This window comes from Pteropus alecto, unplaced genomic scaffold, assembly GCF_000325575.1.
Source record: "Pteropus alecto unplaced genomic scaffold, ASM32557v1 scaffold88, whole genome shotgun sequence".
Lineage (NCBI taxonomy): Eukaryota > Metazoa > Chordata > Mammalia > Chiroptera > Pteropodidae > Pteropus > Pteropus alecto.
In genome coordinates, this window is record NW_006494611.1 from 7,023,583 (window position 1) to 7,043,917 (window position 20,335).

General features: G+C 33.1%; 1 protein-coding gene across 4 annotated transcripts in view; it reads left to right on the forward strand.

Moving 5' to 3' along the window:
* Positions 1 to 1,583: 1,583 nt before the first annotated feature.
* TP63 (tumor protein p63) overlaps positions 1,584 to 20,335 on the forward strand; it is a 210,099-nt gene continuing 191,347 nt past the window's right edge. For 3 of the 4 annotated variants that reach the window (XM_006925835.3, XM_015599873.2, XM_006925838.1), the window contains exon 1: positions 1,604 to 1,665. In XM_006925835.3, the coding sequence (XP_006925897.1) occupies positions 1,604 to 1,665 (62 nt within the window). Of the gene's footprint in view, positions 1,666 to 20,335 lie in introns of all 4 variants that reach the window. The other variant, XM_006925837.3, reaches the window with a different exon arrangement.

The window sequence follows — 20,335 nt, forward strand, 5'->3', positions numbered from 1 at the left end:
AAGCCAAATGCTTTACATCCAATTAGCAAATTCATAATTAATTAGTAAAATGATCTTCCCTTCAAGTTTCACATTTTGTAGAGCAAGCTGTTTGATTTGGCTGGGGCTCAGGCCGACATGTTTATGAATTTCACAATTCACAGATGTTAGACACTCTCAGGCTAAGTAAGGGAAGAGAATGTCAAGTTTTAAATAGCTTCTCCCTTCTATCCTGGCTGAAGCAACAAATAAAATATTTTTTACTAAATACATTTTGAATTCCAATTTCTTACACGAAAATGTCAAATTTCTCTGAAAAGAACTTTAGATTGTCTCACAACTTTGACAACTACTGATGTCACCAGTTTACAGGTGATTAGGGGGTGAATAGAAGATGTGAACTTGCCATGTTAGTGATACTTGGGCTCACAAACTGTTTTTTTTTTTTTTCCTGTTGGAGTCTATTTTAGTTTAGCTTCTGAATCATATTTCATTCAATTTCCAAATCCACAAAACCAGGATAGGTTTACAGCCTGTATCCTGAAAGTAAATAAGTTATTCTGTATGTAGACTTACTGATAGTACGTTATTTTTTTAATATATGAACAATTTAATGGTTTTCCTCTCAAGTAGGTTCAGTCAAAACAAAACCAAAACCAGCAAAAACAATAAGACATAAATAAGAGAGCGAGACAGACTGATAGAGACTGAAATTAACTAGAATGTTTTCATTAACAGGCAATTTGAAATAATTTTGTAAGTTTCAAAATAGTCTCAAATAATATATTATTTTCTATTTTAATATCACTTTAAGAAAATTGTGTATATGTCTATGTGTGTGTTTGAGATTGGATAGTTCAAAAACACCATAAGGTTTTTTATTTTTTTTTTTAAATTTCAGACAGGCAAATATAAGGGGATATGAATGGATATCTCTCTCTCTTAGTGGAGAGGAAGAGTGAGTTCTAGGTTAAATATAATCAAGGAATTTCCCTGTCTTTGCTATTTGAGATTGTGACCACAACAGGCGGTTGGCTGAAAGGGAGAATGAAGGGGGGTGGGGGATAGGCAGGAGGTGGAGATGAAAAAAGAAAAAAAAATTAGCTCCAGAAGTAGTTACAGAAGTCCTCAAAACAAATCAGTATGTAGATACAAGGAAATGTTAATTAGCTGGTGCAGGGTGGATGATCATCAACTCAGTTCTGTTATAAAGGTCCAGGCTGCTGAAATTAAACTCTGATGCCATTCATGCCAGCATCCAATCACCAGAGAGACCAGAAGTTCAGAGATGTCTTCAAGTTGCCAACAAGTGTGGCCACTATACGTCAAGGACTCTAAAGCTGTGGTGGAGGGGGAAGAACATCTTTAGAGAGGATGCCCAGCTGGTAAGATTTGACTGTTTCTGATGTTTTAGTTATTGATGAATCTCATTGGCTAAGATCAAGAAACGCTCCGCCTCTTTGCAAATGTGTGTGAAGGGGGAAGTGTCTAAACTTTTATGTCTGAAAGCATTTGACCCTATTGCTTTTTAACCTCCTGGCTTTATATCTATATATACACAGGTATACGTGTATATGTCATATACTTATTCTCCATTTGTTGATATCAAAGAGAGTTGAAGGAAATGAATTTTGAAACTTCAAGGTGTGCTACCCTACAGTACTGTCCTGACCCTTACATCCAGCGGTGAGTTTAAACGTGACATAACTTCTATCAAAACTTAATTGGAGTGCCTTGTGTATTACGAATGTTTCTGCTGTGTACAAAGAGCAACCCCTCCTTGTTTATGAGCACAGTGATATTATTATTATGGACTTTTTGTGGACTTAAACTGATCTGTGGGCATCTTTTCTAATTTACTTTTGGTTCATATCTGGGTCTACAAAGTGACAAAGTTTGAAGACAATCTTCCTATGGTTTCTTTAAAAAACAACCACACCATTTTAAGATGTTTAAAATCTGTTATTTGCCTTGCTCAGCACTCACCCAACCAAGAAGAAGAAATTTCATTGGACAGGGATCATCGGTGGATGATCTCCAAGTCAAAATAAACACAGAATAATTTCAATTTATACATTAAAAATAGATAAATAGCCGTTGTTATACCAAAGTGATTATGGCTGTCATTTTGGCTCTAAGAAATATTTTCTTCTTGATTTGTTTCATAACAAACACCATCTTTTGACAAATCTGACTTTTAAAACTTAAGATTATACTGAATTTTATTTATGTTTATAGGAAGGAACATTTGCCTAGCCCTAAGAAAGAATATTAGTGAGCACGCACGATGTGTCTGTGTATGTGTTTCAAATTAGAGTTTTCTATTTTTAAACTGGTAAATGAAATCTGAACAGTGTTTTTCCAGTCATAAAGTTATGGGAAATATTCAAGTCGTATGTAGCAGTGTGATGTTGTTAATTCAACAGCATGAGATTTGATGTTGGAATTTCGTTCTTTATTTTATAAGACTAATGAGCGAGGTCCTCTGAGTGTTGAAAATGATGGAGTTCCAAAGGGGTTAACTTGTCATTCACCACCGGTGCATATTGGAGTTCCATACCAGAAGCGGAATGGGCTTTCTGAGCAGAGCTCAGTTACTGTCACATTGCCTAGGCAATTATGGAAGATGTGTGATCTTTTTTCATTAATATGATTTGTCACCATGTAGAACACTAATGTGGACTCTGTAGGCTTTGCTTCTATTTTTGTGAGGTTTCTGGTGGGCTGTGTGAGAAAGCAGAAGAGGAAAAGTAAGGCATAAAGGTAAATGGAATGGTGGAGAAAGAAAGAAAAGAGAGGGAGAAAAAGGAAAGAAAGAGGAAGCAAGTTTGTGGTTTTCCAGGTTGAAATGGGAAATGTGAATGGTGTTTGACTCCTGCCTTGCTATGTGCCATGGACAATATTAGCAAAAATAAATGGCTCTGGAATTTATGTTCTTGGATAACTTGAAACTTAGGTTTGGTGGGAGTTGGGGTTAGGGTTGATTAAGAGCAAAACACCAAAGATTTTCTAGTTCTCAAAATTTTTTTCAGCCTCAAGATTTTCTATTCCACTAAGTCTTTTGAAATAATATTTCTAAGACCATAGTTCTGATTAAACATTAGTCATATAATGCTTCCCTTAAGAGCATCCTTTAAAAAGTAGGTACTTGGATCTACCTCAGCTTTAAAAGAAACTTTTTCTATTGATTAACAACCCACACGTTAATCCTTTACATCTCTATCTAGAGGCATTTCTAGTGATTGATGAGGTCTGTAAATAGAAATAAATGAAGATATTGCTTTTCATATTGTCCCAACAAACTATTAATTCATGGAGCAAATATCATTGTCAGTTTTTGACAGATTGTGAATTTCAAATAATAATAGTATTTTAAAATAGTTTTAAATTTTGCTGAATGGCCCCAGCTTTAATCGTGGTGAGTGTCGCTTTTGAGGAGAGGAGGGAAGTCTTTTGGGAAGCTGGGCGATTCTAGTGCCCGGTGGTCAAGAAATGTTTGTCTAATAAATTGTTTGAGGCAAGATTATGTACTTCCCACTTGTAATGAAAACTGGCAAATGAATTTAAAAAGCAGAAAAATATATGTTGCTGAGCATCTACTCTGTGCAAGGCACTAGAAATACAAAAATGAATAAGATATCTGTAATGTTCATTTAACACTATAGTACTTATATATTTAATAATAGATATAGTTTTCTCAAATATTTTAACTGTTCTGTCACATATTTTAAAGACTGACATTACTTTCCTGTCGATACTAGTGAATAAAGGAATGAACGAATAAGTGAAATATCACTGTGAGCAATCTGTGATACCATATATTGTCAAAGCAAGAATCACACAATATTCTCTTTGATGTCTAATGAGTGAATGGGTTTGAGTTGTTTTTTTTCTAAGCAGACAACCCTTGTAGTTCTCAGTTTACAAAATCTATTTTAAGATATACCAGATTTAATCATTCTATAATCATAGTCATCTACATAGTTAAATTTATCTTTTTCCTGACCTTGTCTTTAGAAAGAAGTCATGAAAGCGAACTTTCAAAAAAAGAAAGAACAAGATATATTGTTATTTTTAACTCTAAGCTACCTTAATGCATGAATTTCCTTTTATCACAGAATAAATGAGAGATTCTATTATCATTTATTACTAAATGTTAATGTCATTTCCAAAAAGCCAATTTTAATATACATCTCAAAGAATTATGATAATCATTCTCTTAGTTAAAATTGAGATTGAACCCTCTGATTTTTTCCATCGTGCTTGAACATATTGACATATTATGCATTTAGTTGTTCTCTGGCGTTGATGTTAATTTACTTTAGTTTTTGCAAAAACTTTTCTGAAAAGTTAAACAAGTGAGCTTAGATTTCCCCTTTGATGTTATTGACCATTACACAGAAGAAGAGAGGTGGACAAAATCACATCTTGTCATTTTATTGCTAACTTAATTTTAACAAAAATTTCAAAGCGTAGATGAAATTATGCAAGATCAATAAATATGAGCCAATGGGTAAGTTATCATTCTCTTATAAATAAAATATTTATACAATGAGTTCTACTTGTTTATTTTTTTATTAGGTAAATACTCAAAATAAATCTAAAATTTATCATTTTAGAAGCAAAATATTTGTTATTTATTGTTTGGGTTATAATTTAGGCCTTCTTGAATTCTTTTAGTTTTAGAATTTCCATTTGATTTTTAAAATAGATTTTTTTTAACCAAGTAATACCAGAAGACAGTTTAAATTCTTTCAAAAGAGACTGAAACTGTTAAAGTACTAGTTGGATGAGTAAAATGTATTTCCTGCCCATATTACATATCGATTGTGAATTTCATGCTCTAGTAGCTTTAAGGTCAACTTTATTAACTGTGCTTTCTAAATATATCCCAAAAGGAAGGGTGGTGACAGTAAACTTACAGTAGAAGATCATTTCATTAAAATCACATAAAGGCAGATGTAGTTCCTTGTTGGATGTCCTCTATTTGCCTCTTTACATCTGCTCTCCATCCTTCTCTCTTTTTTTGTTCTGTACCCAGAAAGTGGACTTCTAAATATTGCACTGACAATTCCTTTCTCCTCTAGTCTCCTCTTGGATTCAACCAATGGGAACCTCTGACAGGAAATCAGAGGATACAAAGAGGGAGAATTTGGTGTATATATTTCCTGGCCAGGTCCCTAAAGGATGCAGGTCCTGTTGGAGGTCCTTGCCACAGGTCCAGATATCTTGAGTTCAGGTAACTGCTCCCTACTCTCCCTTTCCTTCAAGCCTAGGGGTGGTAACCATTCCCATCCATGCCTAACTCCAAAAAGCCATACCAAATCCCTTATTATTTAATAAATAATCCCTTCATTAAACTTTCTTCCAGGACTCTTTTTTTCAAGTGTTCTTTTTTTCTGCCAGGATCATGACAAGTACAAAAATAAAAATATGCTCATAGTATTATGTGCATATGAAGACTTTCAAAATTGATATGTAATAATATAATTTCTCATGTAAGATAAAGGATGTATCCATCCATCTCAGTAAGCAAACTAGTTTTCAGTAAGCCAATTTATTAATTTTAGTCATCTACATAATCACTAAGTTTCTCTAGCCGCCTGAAAGGAAGAAGCCAACATGCTGCAGTCTATGTGTGTTGTTTATATGAGTATTTGAAATGAAGCAAGGCAGAGGGCAGGAAAAATTATTTCACAAAGAAATATGAAGGTAAAATTTAGCAACAGGGACTAACGAATCCACCAGCAGTAACCAAGAAAAAAACTGCTTTACTATTTATTTTCATGAGAATAAGTTTTAGAAGACCTTTATGACCAACTGTGGTCGGCCAAAAGTATGATGCATTATAATTCTGTATGCTGCTCCTGAGCTGTGAGTGAATTTAAATGTCAGAGAGGCAGGGAAGTGTGTGAGCTGAGTGCACATAGGACTTGTCTGGATAATAGTCTTAACTCCATCACAAAATGATTGTGTGACCTTCATGAAATCATTTAAGCTATCTAAATCAAAGTTTTTTCATAAGGTAAGTAGAGATAACAAACTCTGATCTACTGTTCACAAATAAGACTTTGAAAATTAAATATGAACCCAACTGAACTCTGAAATTTATCCCCTTAGTGTATTTGCTCAGTCCTATGTTTGTGTGATTGGATAGAGAGTGGAGATTCTTTCCCAGCAACAACTGTGTCCCTGTGTAGGCATGCCTTACTCCATTGTGCTCTCTATCATCTTTAAATTAAGAAAAAAGATCATTAGATTACAGGTCTTGAGATGATCTTAGCTTGTTTCTCTCAATCCTTATACTTTAGAATTGAGAAATGTGAATCGCTGAACGATTAAGTAATTTGTCCAAAATCATGCAACAAAATAGTAGCAGAACCAGGGCTGGAATTCAAGTCTCTTGACTTCAAGTTAACTGCTATTTCTACCGTAGAACATAACATTTTATTAGATCTGTATAGAACTTTAAAGTTAACAAAGTGTTTTCCAAAGCATTAAGTATATGATCCACCTGGGAGGTGGGCAGTTATGGTAGGCAGAATAATGGTCTTCAAAGACAGCCATGTCCAAATCCCCAGAACCTTCAAAGGGGAATTAAGATTGCAGATGGAATTAATGCTGCTAAATAGCTAGCCTTAAAATAGGTAGATTATGTTGGGCCCAACGTAATCACAAGAGTCGTTAAAAATGAAAGTAGAAGTTAGAAAGAGTCAGAGTGATGTGATGTGAAAAAACACTCTGCAGATTTTGAAGATATAAGAGGATCATGAGCCAAGGTAAGTGGACAGACTCTAGAAGATTGAAAAGATCTGACCTACAGAACAGTAAAATAACACATTTGTATTGATTTAAGCCACACATTTGTTACAGCAGCATTAGGAAACGAATTCACCAGGTAAATAATTTCTATCCCCAAATTATAGTAATGGAAACTAAAACTTTGTTTTTATTTGTTTGTTTGTTTAAAGTAGTCTATGAACTTATTATTTAGTTAGTTAGTCAGTTAGTTAGTTCGTTATTTTGGTGTTGAGTGGGAAAGGTAGAAGATATGAGTAAGATACAATCCTAGATCTTAAGGAATCCAGAGTAGAACTACATGCATAAAAGTAATACAAAGTGGTACAAGGAAAGATAGAAGGACACCAGGCATGCTGGATAGAGACTGCAAGAGCAAAGCACCCACTCTGGAGGCAGCAAATCGGAAAGGTGACTTTTGTTAGCAGCATCTGTTAAAGTTTCTCAAAATGCCTTACACGGAGGTATTTTTGACTCTTAAAGTCAAAGTGTGAGGCCCAAATTTAGATTCAGGAAAATACAGTAATACACATGGTCACTTCTGATGTCAGGAATTCAGAAAGATATGATTTCAATATCCCGAGATATGATTTGATAAATTTAGATGGAGCTTTGGAATTGCATTGTAAACAAAAACTAACAATTTTCATTCTTGTAGTTCTCGGGCCACTCTTGGAAAAACAGCTCCAGACCTTCCAGTGCTGTAAGGTTCCCAGTTAATTTTAGGTTTATGGTTACTTTGATGCCTCTCTTTGAAAAATTGACAATAGGAGAAGGAATGCAAAAATCGGCATTTTTATCAAGCACCCTAGATGATTTGTTTGTTTGCAAACCTAATTTTGAGTACTGCTACCCACAGTGAGGCAAACCGACCGAATGTTCCAATAGAAGCTCATAAAACAGTAGCCAGTGATATGAACGACAGACGTGCTTTCCCAAAGAGAGACTTCGAGTACTCATTTTACTTAAAAGCCAAATGGATTGTGAGATTAAAGTGGCAATTTTCAATCTGTTTCAAGTCAAGGGAGCCAAGTTTCTGATTAGCTGTTTTGCAGCTCAAATTTGTCCTGACAGGGTTTCTATCTTCTTTAAAGAACACACCAAGAAATAGTCCTCCAGCAACAAGCGATGGCTAGATAGAGCACTATAATTATGATCAAAGTCCAAAGACTCTGGTCTGTATAATTATGCACTTCCCAACCTCTGAAAGTCACTTTGTTCCATTTAAAATAGGATAAGAAATGGACATGGGGTGACGTGTATTTATTAGTTAGTCAAGGTTTTGGAAATGACAGTTATTAACATTTCTGTTTTACCTTAAGCCATATTTGTGGATAATTTAGATGGAGAGAATTAATTGCCTATTCTTATCCTTGTTGTTTGCCTTCCATTCTCCACATATCTGACTCTCTTTTTACTATGAATTAGACTCTTTGAAGTTCAAAATGAAATCATTAAGCTTAAGAGAAATGTAAGGAGTCAAAATACCCTTGCTACTTTCAAATTTTCAGTACCTTTTTCTTTTGTTTCAAACTTAATTTGCCAAGTTGAACAGCAACTACTTTCTAATAACCCAGGCAGCTCTCATAATTGAGGGCAAAACCAGCATCATAATAATATTGAGAATGACAAAGCATTTTAAGTCAAGAAGTGCAAAATTGGAAGCTGATGTGATAATTTAATCAGCCACGTGGTTATCTAGAGTAGATTTTTAATGTAACCTTTATTACAGATGTGGTATAGTTCGAAATGAATAATATATTATGCACAAATTCATGGTAGAGGTAATACTACAATAGAGACTTTTGGTTCTAAAGTTAAGTATCTTATGCTTTAAGATTGTTGATTGCATTTAACTTATTCTTGCATCATATCTTGACATTTCCTCAAGGTGGTCAATTTTTAGAGATTCCTTAAAAATATCAAGCTCTGAATATTTCATTTGAAATATATTCATTAGCTTTTATTTTTTTGTCTCAATGAAACTGCCATTTTTGTGCTTGAATTTGATACTTTCATTTACTTTTTAACTATATAAATAATTATAGCATATTTATTGAATCATTTATTCAATGAGAAAACTCACTTTCTTCCAACATTTCCGTGATGCTTCAAACTCTCCTAAATAAAAAGTGCTAATAAGATGTATTTTTCATTTTATTATTTTTTTCAACATATATGTTATCTCAGGCAATGAATGAAAACTTTCTACTTGACATTTTTTCAAACTAAATTATGAGCAATCAGGTCAAATGATTTTTTTTCAGCATCTTAGTTGATACTATCTAATAGGATAAATCTTTGCATCTAAAAATATCACAAAGCTATGTTTTAGTATCCCACAGAGGCTGATGGGGCTTTTATTGAGACTTCATCACTAAAACTTGAAATATGAATGAAGGACCTACCTTCAACTTGATACTGGTGTGAATATAGGCCAGCTTAAATGTTGCATTTGCACTGATACACTTTACACAGAATCTCATGTGGAACCATGTCTTCTCACTGAGCAAATCTTTCAGTGTTGTATGAATGCACTACTGGCCTTTCTATATGGCATTTGCAGTCCCACCTTATCACCCCACATAAAATTTCTATACAATTTATCTCTAAGTCTTGAGTCCTTCTAAGCAGTAAAATGGAAAACTTGTTTTTTCCTCTCTACTTGTCTCCTTTTCTTCTTTTCTTTTTGTCTTTCTTTCATAGAAGCTCTGTTTGTTTTGCATCCAGGGAAGACAGAATATACCCGAAAAAGCTAAAAATATCACAAAGCACTTTTTTTTTAAAACCAGCCCATGCTTTGCTCTGCTAAGGAAAATTGGGGCATTTTGCAAACAAAAGTGAGAAATTGTGACAGCAACATATCAAAAATAAAACATACATACAAAACTGACAAAATATATGACTTTGAGATTTTATAGAAAAAATATTTATCTAGTTTATCTGAGTTGCACACCAGAGAGGAGTTTTATAAATTAGCTAATATTTAAATAAATTAAAAAATAATGTTTGGGGTGACAAGGGAGAATAGAAAAAGGGAAATGATAATACCTGAAAACAGTTCAATGTCGTCGTAAACTAAAACTATTCAATAATGTTTAGTAAATATTTACTAAATGTTAGATGTCAGATATATGATAGGAAATTTTAAAATTCAAAGTTTTTAAGTACTTGTTTTATTGTAAAAAATCTGGTTCTAGAATCATCTGAATTAAGTGAGAGGTAAAGGAAGATCTTTGAAGCTCAGGCAGAAACATAAATGTCAGAGCACTTTAGGTATTTCAGATAAAACAAGTTCAGGTAAGAATACTTGTGACTTGATATTAATGATATCAAAAATTAGTTCTTAAACAAATGACGTAGCCTCAACAATAATGAAAGCCAACAAAGAAAAATCTAGTAAAACAGTTGTTTTTCATGCCATTTTCTAGGTTCATAGACTTTTATATATAGAAGTTATAATTATAAAAGAATTTCTATGTCTTATTCATTGTATAAATTACATAAGAACTTTCCATTTGTCATCTATTTTTGCATTTATTATATAAATAATCGCATAATGATATCATATCAATAAAACAATAAATTTATCATTTTATCGAGCATTTAGGTTGGTTGTAATTTTTATCGTAAATTAAAAATATTATATAGCCAACTTTCTTCTGAGATTTCTTTGGAATAATCAATCATTTCATGAAAAAATATTTAAGGAAAGAAAATTAATACATGTTCAATCCATAAAGTTTTCATGTAATTTACCTGCATTACATCATATAATATTATTTTTTAACAAATAATATCCCCAGTTTGCAGATGAAAAAACTGATGCTAAGAGAAATAACAAATTTAACCAAGCTGATATAACCCATAAAGGGAAGGACCTCTTTGGATATGCCTTCTCACATAAGCAGAATTTGAACTCAGGACTGCCTGATCTAAAGGCTTTTGGTGCTTCCCCCCACAACATGCTGTCACCTGAGAAGTGAGAGTGTTGGCAAATAAAAAGATATATATGTTTTTTAAGTTTCTGGAAAACATTACTATATAAAATGGTATGCCAATAATTTTGCCAGAGTTCCAGCTTTGGATATTATTTGTAAATTTTGCTAATTTAATAGCAAAACGGCATGTGGTTTTAATTTGCACTGTTTTTAAACTATAATTGCAATTATAATTAGAGAAACCACAATTACTACTTTTAAAAGATCTCAACTTTTAATCCTGTATTTTTTAGAAAATGAGAATGAGACGTAAACAAGCTAAATACCTACTATTTATTTAATTCTTACTAAGTGCCAGAAACTGTTATAGGCATTTTATATATTTACATTTAATCTTCAAACCACCTTAAGATATATTTACTAGTATTATTTATTACTAACAAAGGGTTAGTAGTCTAATGTTTAAGAAACTAGATTTGGTAGTCTTATGCCTTGGTTAACTCTCTCTCTGCAATTGTTAGATCTTGTCTGTTTTCTCATGTTTAAATGAACATGATAATAATTGTACCTACTGAGTTGCTTTGAGAATTAAATGAGTTAATTATGTGAATAGTTTAAGATAGCCTCTGGCACAGAGTAAATACTGTATAGGTGATAGCTCTAATTATTGCTATTCTATAGATGAAGAAATTGAGGCACAGAGAGGCTATATAACCTGCCCAGGGTAAAACAACTAAGACAATAGTGGAGATGAGTAGAATTCTGATTTCTGCAACACTATTTTTTTTTTTGTTTTTGGTAGTCAGTGCCCTAATTAACTCTCAGTAAATACTATGTAAGAACGATTTTTAAGCATTAAGAAAACTTATGAAAGAGACCCTAAAAATTAATCATTTAACATTCTAGGAAAATAATCTAATTCTAAAGAAGGAAAATGTTACAAAGTATCATTTTACCATTAATACAACCCTGGAGAGCCAAATTTGAGGGCAATCTAGTCTACTTTTGGAAATAAATGAGTTTCATTCAGGACCTTATACAAAAGGTTACAACTTCAAAAGATTGGAATTGCTCAGTTTGGAACTTGGAACCACTTACTTTAAAAACTCTCCTTTAATTATCTTTTTTTCTCTCTCACTGCTTTTGTGGCTCCTTTGCTGTTGATAACTCACAAATTCCTCATTTCCTAATTTCTGTTATTGAAATTTGCTGATTTTGATAGAATGCTCTTCTACATACTCTCAACTCTATTCAGATCAATCCTACTTTTTCCCCATTTTCATTCAGCTGATGTGATTTTTTTTTCCAGTGTGGTATTTTAACTTGCCATCATTTCTTGAACAAACTTTGACTTTTTTCCTTTTACTCTCTGCTTGGTTGTCTTAACTGAAAGCTGTTCTTTCTCTGAAAACACCCATCTTTCTTCAATAGAAACTATATTGCCCATCGTTCTTCAATAGAAACTAAGCCTTCCGCACATACTCCTTTTCATTCAGAGGGCCAAGAGAAGAAACTAACTTATTTCTTGGACAACGCTGCTGTTTTCAGATCATTGTTTACCCACTATCACTCAACAATCTCATGTCTTCTGAAATCTCTGCCATCAAAGTGGTTCACTGAACTTCATGACGATGTACTGATCTTTAGGAGATTATCTTTGGAATTTAGCTCTATTTTGCTCTTTACTTCTGCCAACATTTTTGGGAATGCCAATATTTCTTTGAGGACCTTTCTACTATGTAGTCTCAGTGTTTCTGGGCTTTCTCAACTCCAGGATCTCCAAATGACACTCCATTGCAGTTACCAACTCACATGACTGTGTCCTAGACTTCATCATTACCTGATGCTATTCTAGTCCCAAATCATACTATCTTTACTTCCCTTTCTGGTCTCAATCTATTATCCCTTCACCCCTCTTATATTCCCAGACTGCACTTATTCTGTTTCCTCTACACACCCTCACAATCTCCCCTGAGAAAATCTAATCCTTTCTTCAAACATTGCCTTCATTTCTATTTATTTCATAATGTCTTTCATGTGTGTTTACTTACAAATTTCTCTTCACTTACTAGATCTTCACTACTCAAAGAGAAGTACAGAATCTGGGGAACCACATCAGTCTTACTAAATAAGAATTTATATTTCAACAAAAACTCATAGGGATTCATAAATACATTAATTTCGAGAAGCATTGTTCTAACTTAGTAGCTCTCTAGGTGTGATCCTGAGAGCACAGCGATAGTAGCACCTGTGAATGTGTTAGAAGTTCAAATTCTCAAGCCCCATGTAAGCCCTACTGAATCAAAAAGAATTGGAGTGTGGCCCAGCACACTTTTCATTGTAACACACTCTTTAGGGGATTCTGATGCACACTGAAGTGTAAGAATGTACTTACGGAATTTCCAAAGGGAGGATCTGTCTTATTTGTTTTGATATCCCCTGTAAATATTACTTATTTGTAATTCTCACTTCCTTACTGTGCTCTTTTGTTCATTCAATACACACCACCTTCCAAATACTATTTCCTTTACTTGTTTATTGTTTCTTATCTGTCTCTCCACACTGGGGATAAAGTAACACGAGGGCTACTTTATGCTCTGATTTATTCCAAACACCTAGAATAGAGCTTGGCACATGTGGGTGCTCAGTAAATAAGTGTTGACTGAATGAATTTTAGAAAAACAGTTAATAAAATAATCCTTATTTGCTTAAATTGCTTTTCCTGATGCCCAAGATACAATTTCTTTAGAATGAGTAAAAATGTTTATTGAGAAGGTTTTTTGTTTGTTTTGCTTTGTTTTGTTTTATCAGGGAAATCAGGCTGAAAAGGGTCAGAGAACTGAATCGAAGTCACAGAGCTGGTCAGTGGGAGAATTAAGACTTACAGCCAGCATTTCACATTCTGAATTCAATGTTCCTCTCACTGAACTTTGCCACCTATCCTGTTCGTAAGCCTATGCATCTTAGCTGTTCAAATCTCTCATAGTTCTTCAGGGCTTTATCTTGTAAAACTTTTTCACATACAGTATTTGAGCTATTATTAGTTGCACTTTACAGATAAAGAACCTAAAAGTTGAAAGCTAGTGACTTGTTGAATGTCACACAGATGCTTAATTACGGACAAAGGAAGAATTTGATTCCTGGGATCTAATCAAATAAGCTTTTTTAAAAATTACATACTATTTATTTCTCACAACTGTTCATTTAAAAAGTGTACTGAATACCATCTTTATGCCAAGACCTATTCCGGGCACTAGTGAGCAAAAATGTGCCCCTACTCTCATAGACTTTACATCTTCAGTCCACCAATCAGCATAAGATGTGAGTGGTGAAAAGTTTCGCACAAAAATGAGGCAAGATAAGGGCTATAGAGAGAGAATGACAGGATTGGAAAGAATGCTATATTAAATGGGATGGTCATCTAATATGGCCTCTGAGAGGAGGTAACCTTTGAGTAGAGATATGAAAAGACTAAGGAAGGAATTTGAGAGTGAAAGAATTCCAGGTAGGGAATGCAAGGAGATCAGAGTGGCTGGGACAGAATGAGCAAGAACAGGAAGATAGGAGATAAGATCTATTGTTATAGAGTAAGATAGTAAAGAAGGATTTTTTTTTTCATTTTTCTCATAAGGATTTTATTTTGTCTTCTATTTCAAAGAATCACTTTGGCTGTGTGCTGTGTGCAGAATTAATTATAGACACCAAGTCTAAGGGCTGTTGTTCCAAATGAAATTTGATGGTGCTTTGTAATAAGGTGGTAAAAAGTGGTAATATCAAAAATATATTTCAAAAAATGACCAAATAGAAGCGTTGAAATTTATAGTGATGGATGTTATTTTGGGTGTAGGTATCATCTGTAGAACGACATCTTGTTCTCACAGCATGGCATTACCTGAGTGAATATATGTCAATCCAAAGCTAGCTCTCAACTTTGAAAGCTTAGAAGCCTGATGTGTCATCATGAAATCAGTTTCTTAGTTAACCAATTAGAGATTTTTTTAAATTAATTTTTATTAAGTTGACATTGGTTAATAAAATCCAGTAAGTTTCAGGTGTGCAATTTAACAGTAAAGCATATATACATATATAGCATTGTGTCCAATTAGAGATTAATATATGAAGAATAAGAAAGCTGATGTATTATCTCTTACAATGAGAAATACAACTATCTTGGATAAGTTTCTGTTGGCTGATAAATATATTCTTCTTCTAGACATATTGTCGGGGGATACCAGATTAAATTCAACATGTTGCTAGATGAATATGGCATAGCAGAAAAATGGGAGGTAGATGGGTAATTTTATAGCTTGATGCATTCATCTCCCTATAGGTAACTCCATAAAGATATACCTACTGGAGACTTATGTTCTTGGACCATAATATACATGTGCTGAGACAGAGCTAAAGACTCAACAGTCAGAATGTATGTCTCTTTTTATTCCTCAGCCCTAATCACTGAACAACGAACTCTCCCTGCTCTCAACTAACACATTCTTCCTTTAGATATATTAACAAATTTGATCAGATTTCGCTCTAGCTTTTGCAGAGATCATTCTTGAGCTTCTCAAGCTTTCATGAACTGTAATATGAAGCAAAAATTCTCTTAGTGTTTAATTTTCTTAAAGCCTTTGCCCTAAATTATGTTTAATTTATAAGAAGATGCTTTTCTAGTTTTCTATAACCTTCATATTTTTTAAGGGATTAAATCTAAACTGATTCTTATTCTTTGTTATTTTAGTGCCCAAAGAGTGTATTACAAAGAAGCATCTCAAGTCTTTCATGTGGTCCTTTGTGCTTGGGAGGGAAATGGTTGAATTTCAGCCCACTCTTCACTAAGACTGAAGAGATTAAAGAATCAAATAATGATTAGATCCTCTCTTTATGTGTGTTTATGTTATTCATAGTAAATGCTATATACCTAATCCCCCATTTATTTGTGAGACAACTTTGTGCTTATTAGCTAAAGCTTAGAAAGCATAAGACCCATTTGCCAGCAAGATGCTTTAAATATAAAACCATATTCCATTAAACATATGAAATAAATATTTACTTAAGTAAAAGAATGTTAACACCAAGTTTTTAATTTAAAAAAATAATCATTCCAAGAAAAAATTGACAGTGATCATTCATGACAAAATGAAAATATAGATTATTAATCTGAAACGTATGTGGAAGAAAAGTTATACCTTCTTTGTGCTATAGGACAAGAAAATTGCTTTAATTTTAGAATCATTTCATGGTTATTTTGCTTACTGACTTCAATACTATAATATAAAAGTATTTCAGGTTACTATTTAGGAAATTTATTAAAGAGTACAAAGTACACACATTTTGGTGTTTATATTTTTATTTTTTTATAAATTAGTTTTTGAAAATATTGTTCAGCTGAATCTTTGTGGGAAAAAGTATGTTACTAATGTTTTACTTGCAAGAGACTAGCATTCTCAGATATAGCAATGTTATAACAGCTTTTTACAAAAAATATCTATTAAAAAAAAAAACAATACCCCAAAGAAATGATCAATAAAATAAATAAGTTGAAATTACAAAATCTTTTCATATTTGTATTAATGACCTAGCTCTTTAGAAATCTCTTGTGTACAAAGATACCTAACACTCAGATTTCAACATAAAATTTTCTGGCCCAACTCTTTCATGCCATGTCTTCCTATTTTCCATTGTCACATGCCCTCAATATAATTTCTGTTCAGCTTGATGAGTTGGAAGTTATCTTAATTGGGTTAATGGAGAGAAGCCAAATTTTAGCATTTGCATTCCACCGAGAACACTTGAGTGGGAAGATCATGGAACAGCTTTTCAACTATAGCACCCTGAAATGAATTTTGTAGTGATGTCAATCTTTGATTATCAGTTAGAAAGAAATGCCATAGTTGACCCATTCATGGACTCACAGAATTTGTGGGAGTAATAGGAACATTAGTAATTTTTAAAGCTACTTTTAGTCTATAGGAACAGAAATGAATGGAAGTTGAGACATCTGCTTCTACAAAACTTTTTAAAATTTGCAAGAGAGATTTCTGGGGCAAATCTAACATGTAAGGAGTTCAGAGTTTGTCACTCCTTCTTTTACAACAAGGAAAAGCTGGACAAACTGAAAAATCAATGTTTTCTTATATCCATCTGAGAAATGAGGTTGGAGGACAAATGGGCATCATAAAACCTGAAGAGGCAGGTTCATCCAGAGAGATACAGTAGAGATCTGCTTAGTTGCAGCAGAAGCTATAAAGTGGTAGGAACACTTAGTTGGTAATACTGATGAATTAGTAGAAGTTTCATCTACTAGCTTAACAATGAAAGATGCCTGGAACTGCAGTATTGGGGGAGATCCACATTTTCCTGGGCTTCTATCAGGAACTCCGGCAGGTTCTCAATGAGGATTTGAATAAGATCCCTCATTGGAGAGGAAGAAAGAAGAATCATCATGAAATACACAGAGATTTTTCTTCTCCAGAGGAAAAGACTTTGTCAGAGACTCATCTGTTGGGACTCTTCCTACTTAGTCCCCATTCAGGCTTAATGTTTAGGAAAAATAACAGGGGTTAGGATTTCAAGAAAATAGATTGGGAATATTGCAGTCAGAAAGGAGGGAAAAAAGTTATACCATTGGCGAGACACTTGTGAAGATCCCATCCCTATGATATAGACTCACTAAAAGACTGAAATTTAATCAGAATATTATAGAACCTTCCCCACTCTAACACTTTGCCACTATACCATCTGGACTCCAGTAAAATAGCAGTATATTATAGCTGAAAGGGCTGCAAGACACAGATTCTCACTGAGGAAAGCCGAAAGTCAAAAGAGGAGATAAACAATAAAAACAACAGAGGAATTTGAAGCCTGACATCTGAATCTAAAGCAAACTTTAATCATAGCCTGACTTCTAGCTATATTGACATAAATCATCACAGTAAAGGCCAGCTTACTTCAGTTCTTATTACTCTATTACATGTTCAGCTTTCAACATAAAATTCTAAAACATGCAAAAGGTATAAAAATCAAAATATGAAGAACAAAATAACATCATAACCATCTTAAATATGACATGGGTGGTGGAATTATCTAACAGAAGAATAATATATTAAGGTTTCCAACAGAAAAAGTAAAAAAACATACAAAAATAGATGAATAATATAAGAATAAAGTGGAAATTTGAAGAAAGAATCTAAAGAAAATATATGAAGCAAAAAACATAACACTACAACCAAGTAGAATTTATCTCAGTTATACAAAACTGGTTCAACATTCAAAAATCAATGTATTCTGTCCCATCAACAGGCTAAAAAATATCATGATTATATCAATAGATGCAGAAAAAGTATTTGACAAAATCCCAAACCTATTCATGATAAAAATTCTCAGCAAACTAGGAATAAATGGACCTGCCTCTAGTAAATTAAAAAAAATATATATATATATATATATATGACTTATAGCTAACATCATACTTAATTAGGAAAAACTAAAACTAAAACTTTCCTGCAAAATCATAAAAAGACAAGGATATCCCTGTCACTGCTGCTTTTCAATGTTGCATTTGAGATCATAACTAATACAATAAGATAAGAAAAGAAACTAGGAGGTATACAGATTAGGAAGAAAAAAAATAAATCTTCTATGTAGGAAATATGAAATAATCAATCAAAAAACTCCTGAAACTAATGGAGCAAAGATATTCTTTTCAACAAATGGTGCTGGAACAAATGGAAATCCGCATGCAAAAAATATTAATAGTAATCTAGACACACAGAACTTTCGGTTTGAAAAAAAAAAAACCTCAAAATGTATCATAGACCTAAATGTAAAACTCAAAACTGTAAAACTCCTAGAAGATAACAGGAGAAAATTTAGATGATCTTGGGAAGGGCAAAGACTTTTTTAATATAACACCCAAGATAAGATTCGTAAAAGAAATAATTGATAAGCTGGACTTCATTAAAATTAAAAATTTTCCCTTTGTGAAATACAATGACAAATTGTTAAATAAGCTACAGACTGATAGAAAATATTTGCAAAAGACACATCTGATAAAAGACTGTTATCCAAAATATACAAACAATTCTTAAAGCTTAGCAATAAGAAAATGAGCAGCCTAATTAAAAAGTCAGCAAAAGACCTGAACAGATACCTCATCAAGGATGATATACAGATGGTGGTGAATAAACACATGAAAAGATGCTCAAAATTATGTGTCATTATGGAATTGCAAATTAAAATGATGAGATATTATTGTACATCTATTAGAATGGCTAAAAGCCAAAACACTGACAACACAAAATGCTGGCAAGGATGTGAAGCAACATGAACTCTCATTCATTGCTAATGGGAAAGCAAAATGATATAGCCACTTTAGAGGACAGTTTGGCAGTTTCTTACAAAACTAAACATAATTTTACAACATGATTCAGCAATGGACTCCTTAGCATTTTTTCAAATGAGCTGAAAAGTTACGTCCACACAAAAATCTGCACATGAATATTTACAGCAGTTTTATTCATAATTGTCAAAAGCTGCAAGCAACCAAGATGTACTTCAGTTGGTGGATTGATAAATAAACTGTGGTACATTCAGATGATGGAATGTTATTCAATGTTTTTTTAAAAATGAGCTGTCAAGCCATAAAAAAACATAGAAAGACCTTAAATTTATATTACTATGTGAAAGAAGCCAATCTGAAAAGACTACATAATGTATGATTCCAACTCTATGACACTTGGGAAAAGGCAAAACTATGGAAATAATAAAAGGATCAGTGGTGATCGGGATTTGGAGAGGGAGGGATGAATAGACAGAGCATCAAGGATTTTTAGGGCAGTGAAACTACTCTGGACAGCAAAACATACTATAATCATGGATACATGTCATTATATATTTGTTCAAATCCACAGACTGTAAAACATCAAGAGTGAACACTAATGTAAACTATGGACTTTGGGTGATAATGATGTGTCAACATAGGTTAATCAAATGTCATAAATGTAGCACTCTGGTTAATAGTGAGGGAGGCTGTGCATAAGTAAGGGTAGACGATATGTGGAAAATCTCTGTACCTTCTCATCAATTTTGCTGTGTACCTAAAAGAAAATTGATTAAAAATTGAAAAATAATAAAAAAAAAAAACACCTAACCAAACAACGACAACAAAAAAACAGTATAACCAGAATGAAGATTGCCTTCTATGTGCACATCACTAGACCCATTGGTTGCCCACGACCAGGGAAAGAAGCAGTAAACTGGAAGATAGGTCAATAGAATTTTCCCAAACTCAAGTGCAAAAAGAAAAATAATTAAAAAAAAATAAATAAAAAGAATCAAACTATGAGACAATATCAGAATTAGAATTTCAGAAGAAGAAAGAGCTGAGCAGACGAAGTATTTAAAGTAACAATGGCTGAGAACTTTCTCAAATTAATGAAACAAAGAACCACAGATCTCAGAAGCTCAGACAACGAGAAGTAGGATAAATATTAAAATTTAAAATGCACATGCACACAGATGCACACACATATACATACACATATATAAATATCATAGTTAAAGTGTAGAAAATCAAAAACAAAGAGAAAATCTTGAAAGAGGCTGAGGGGGTTGGGGGA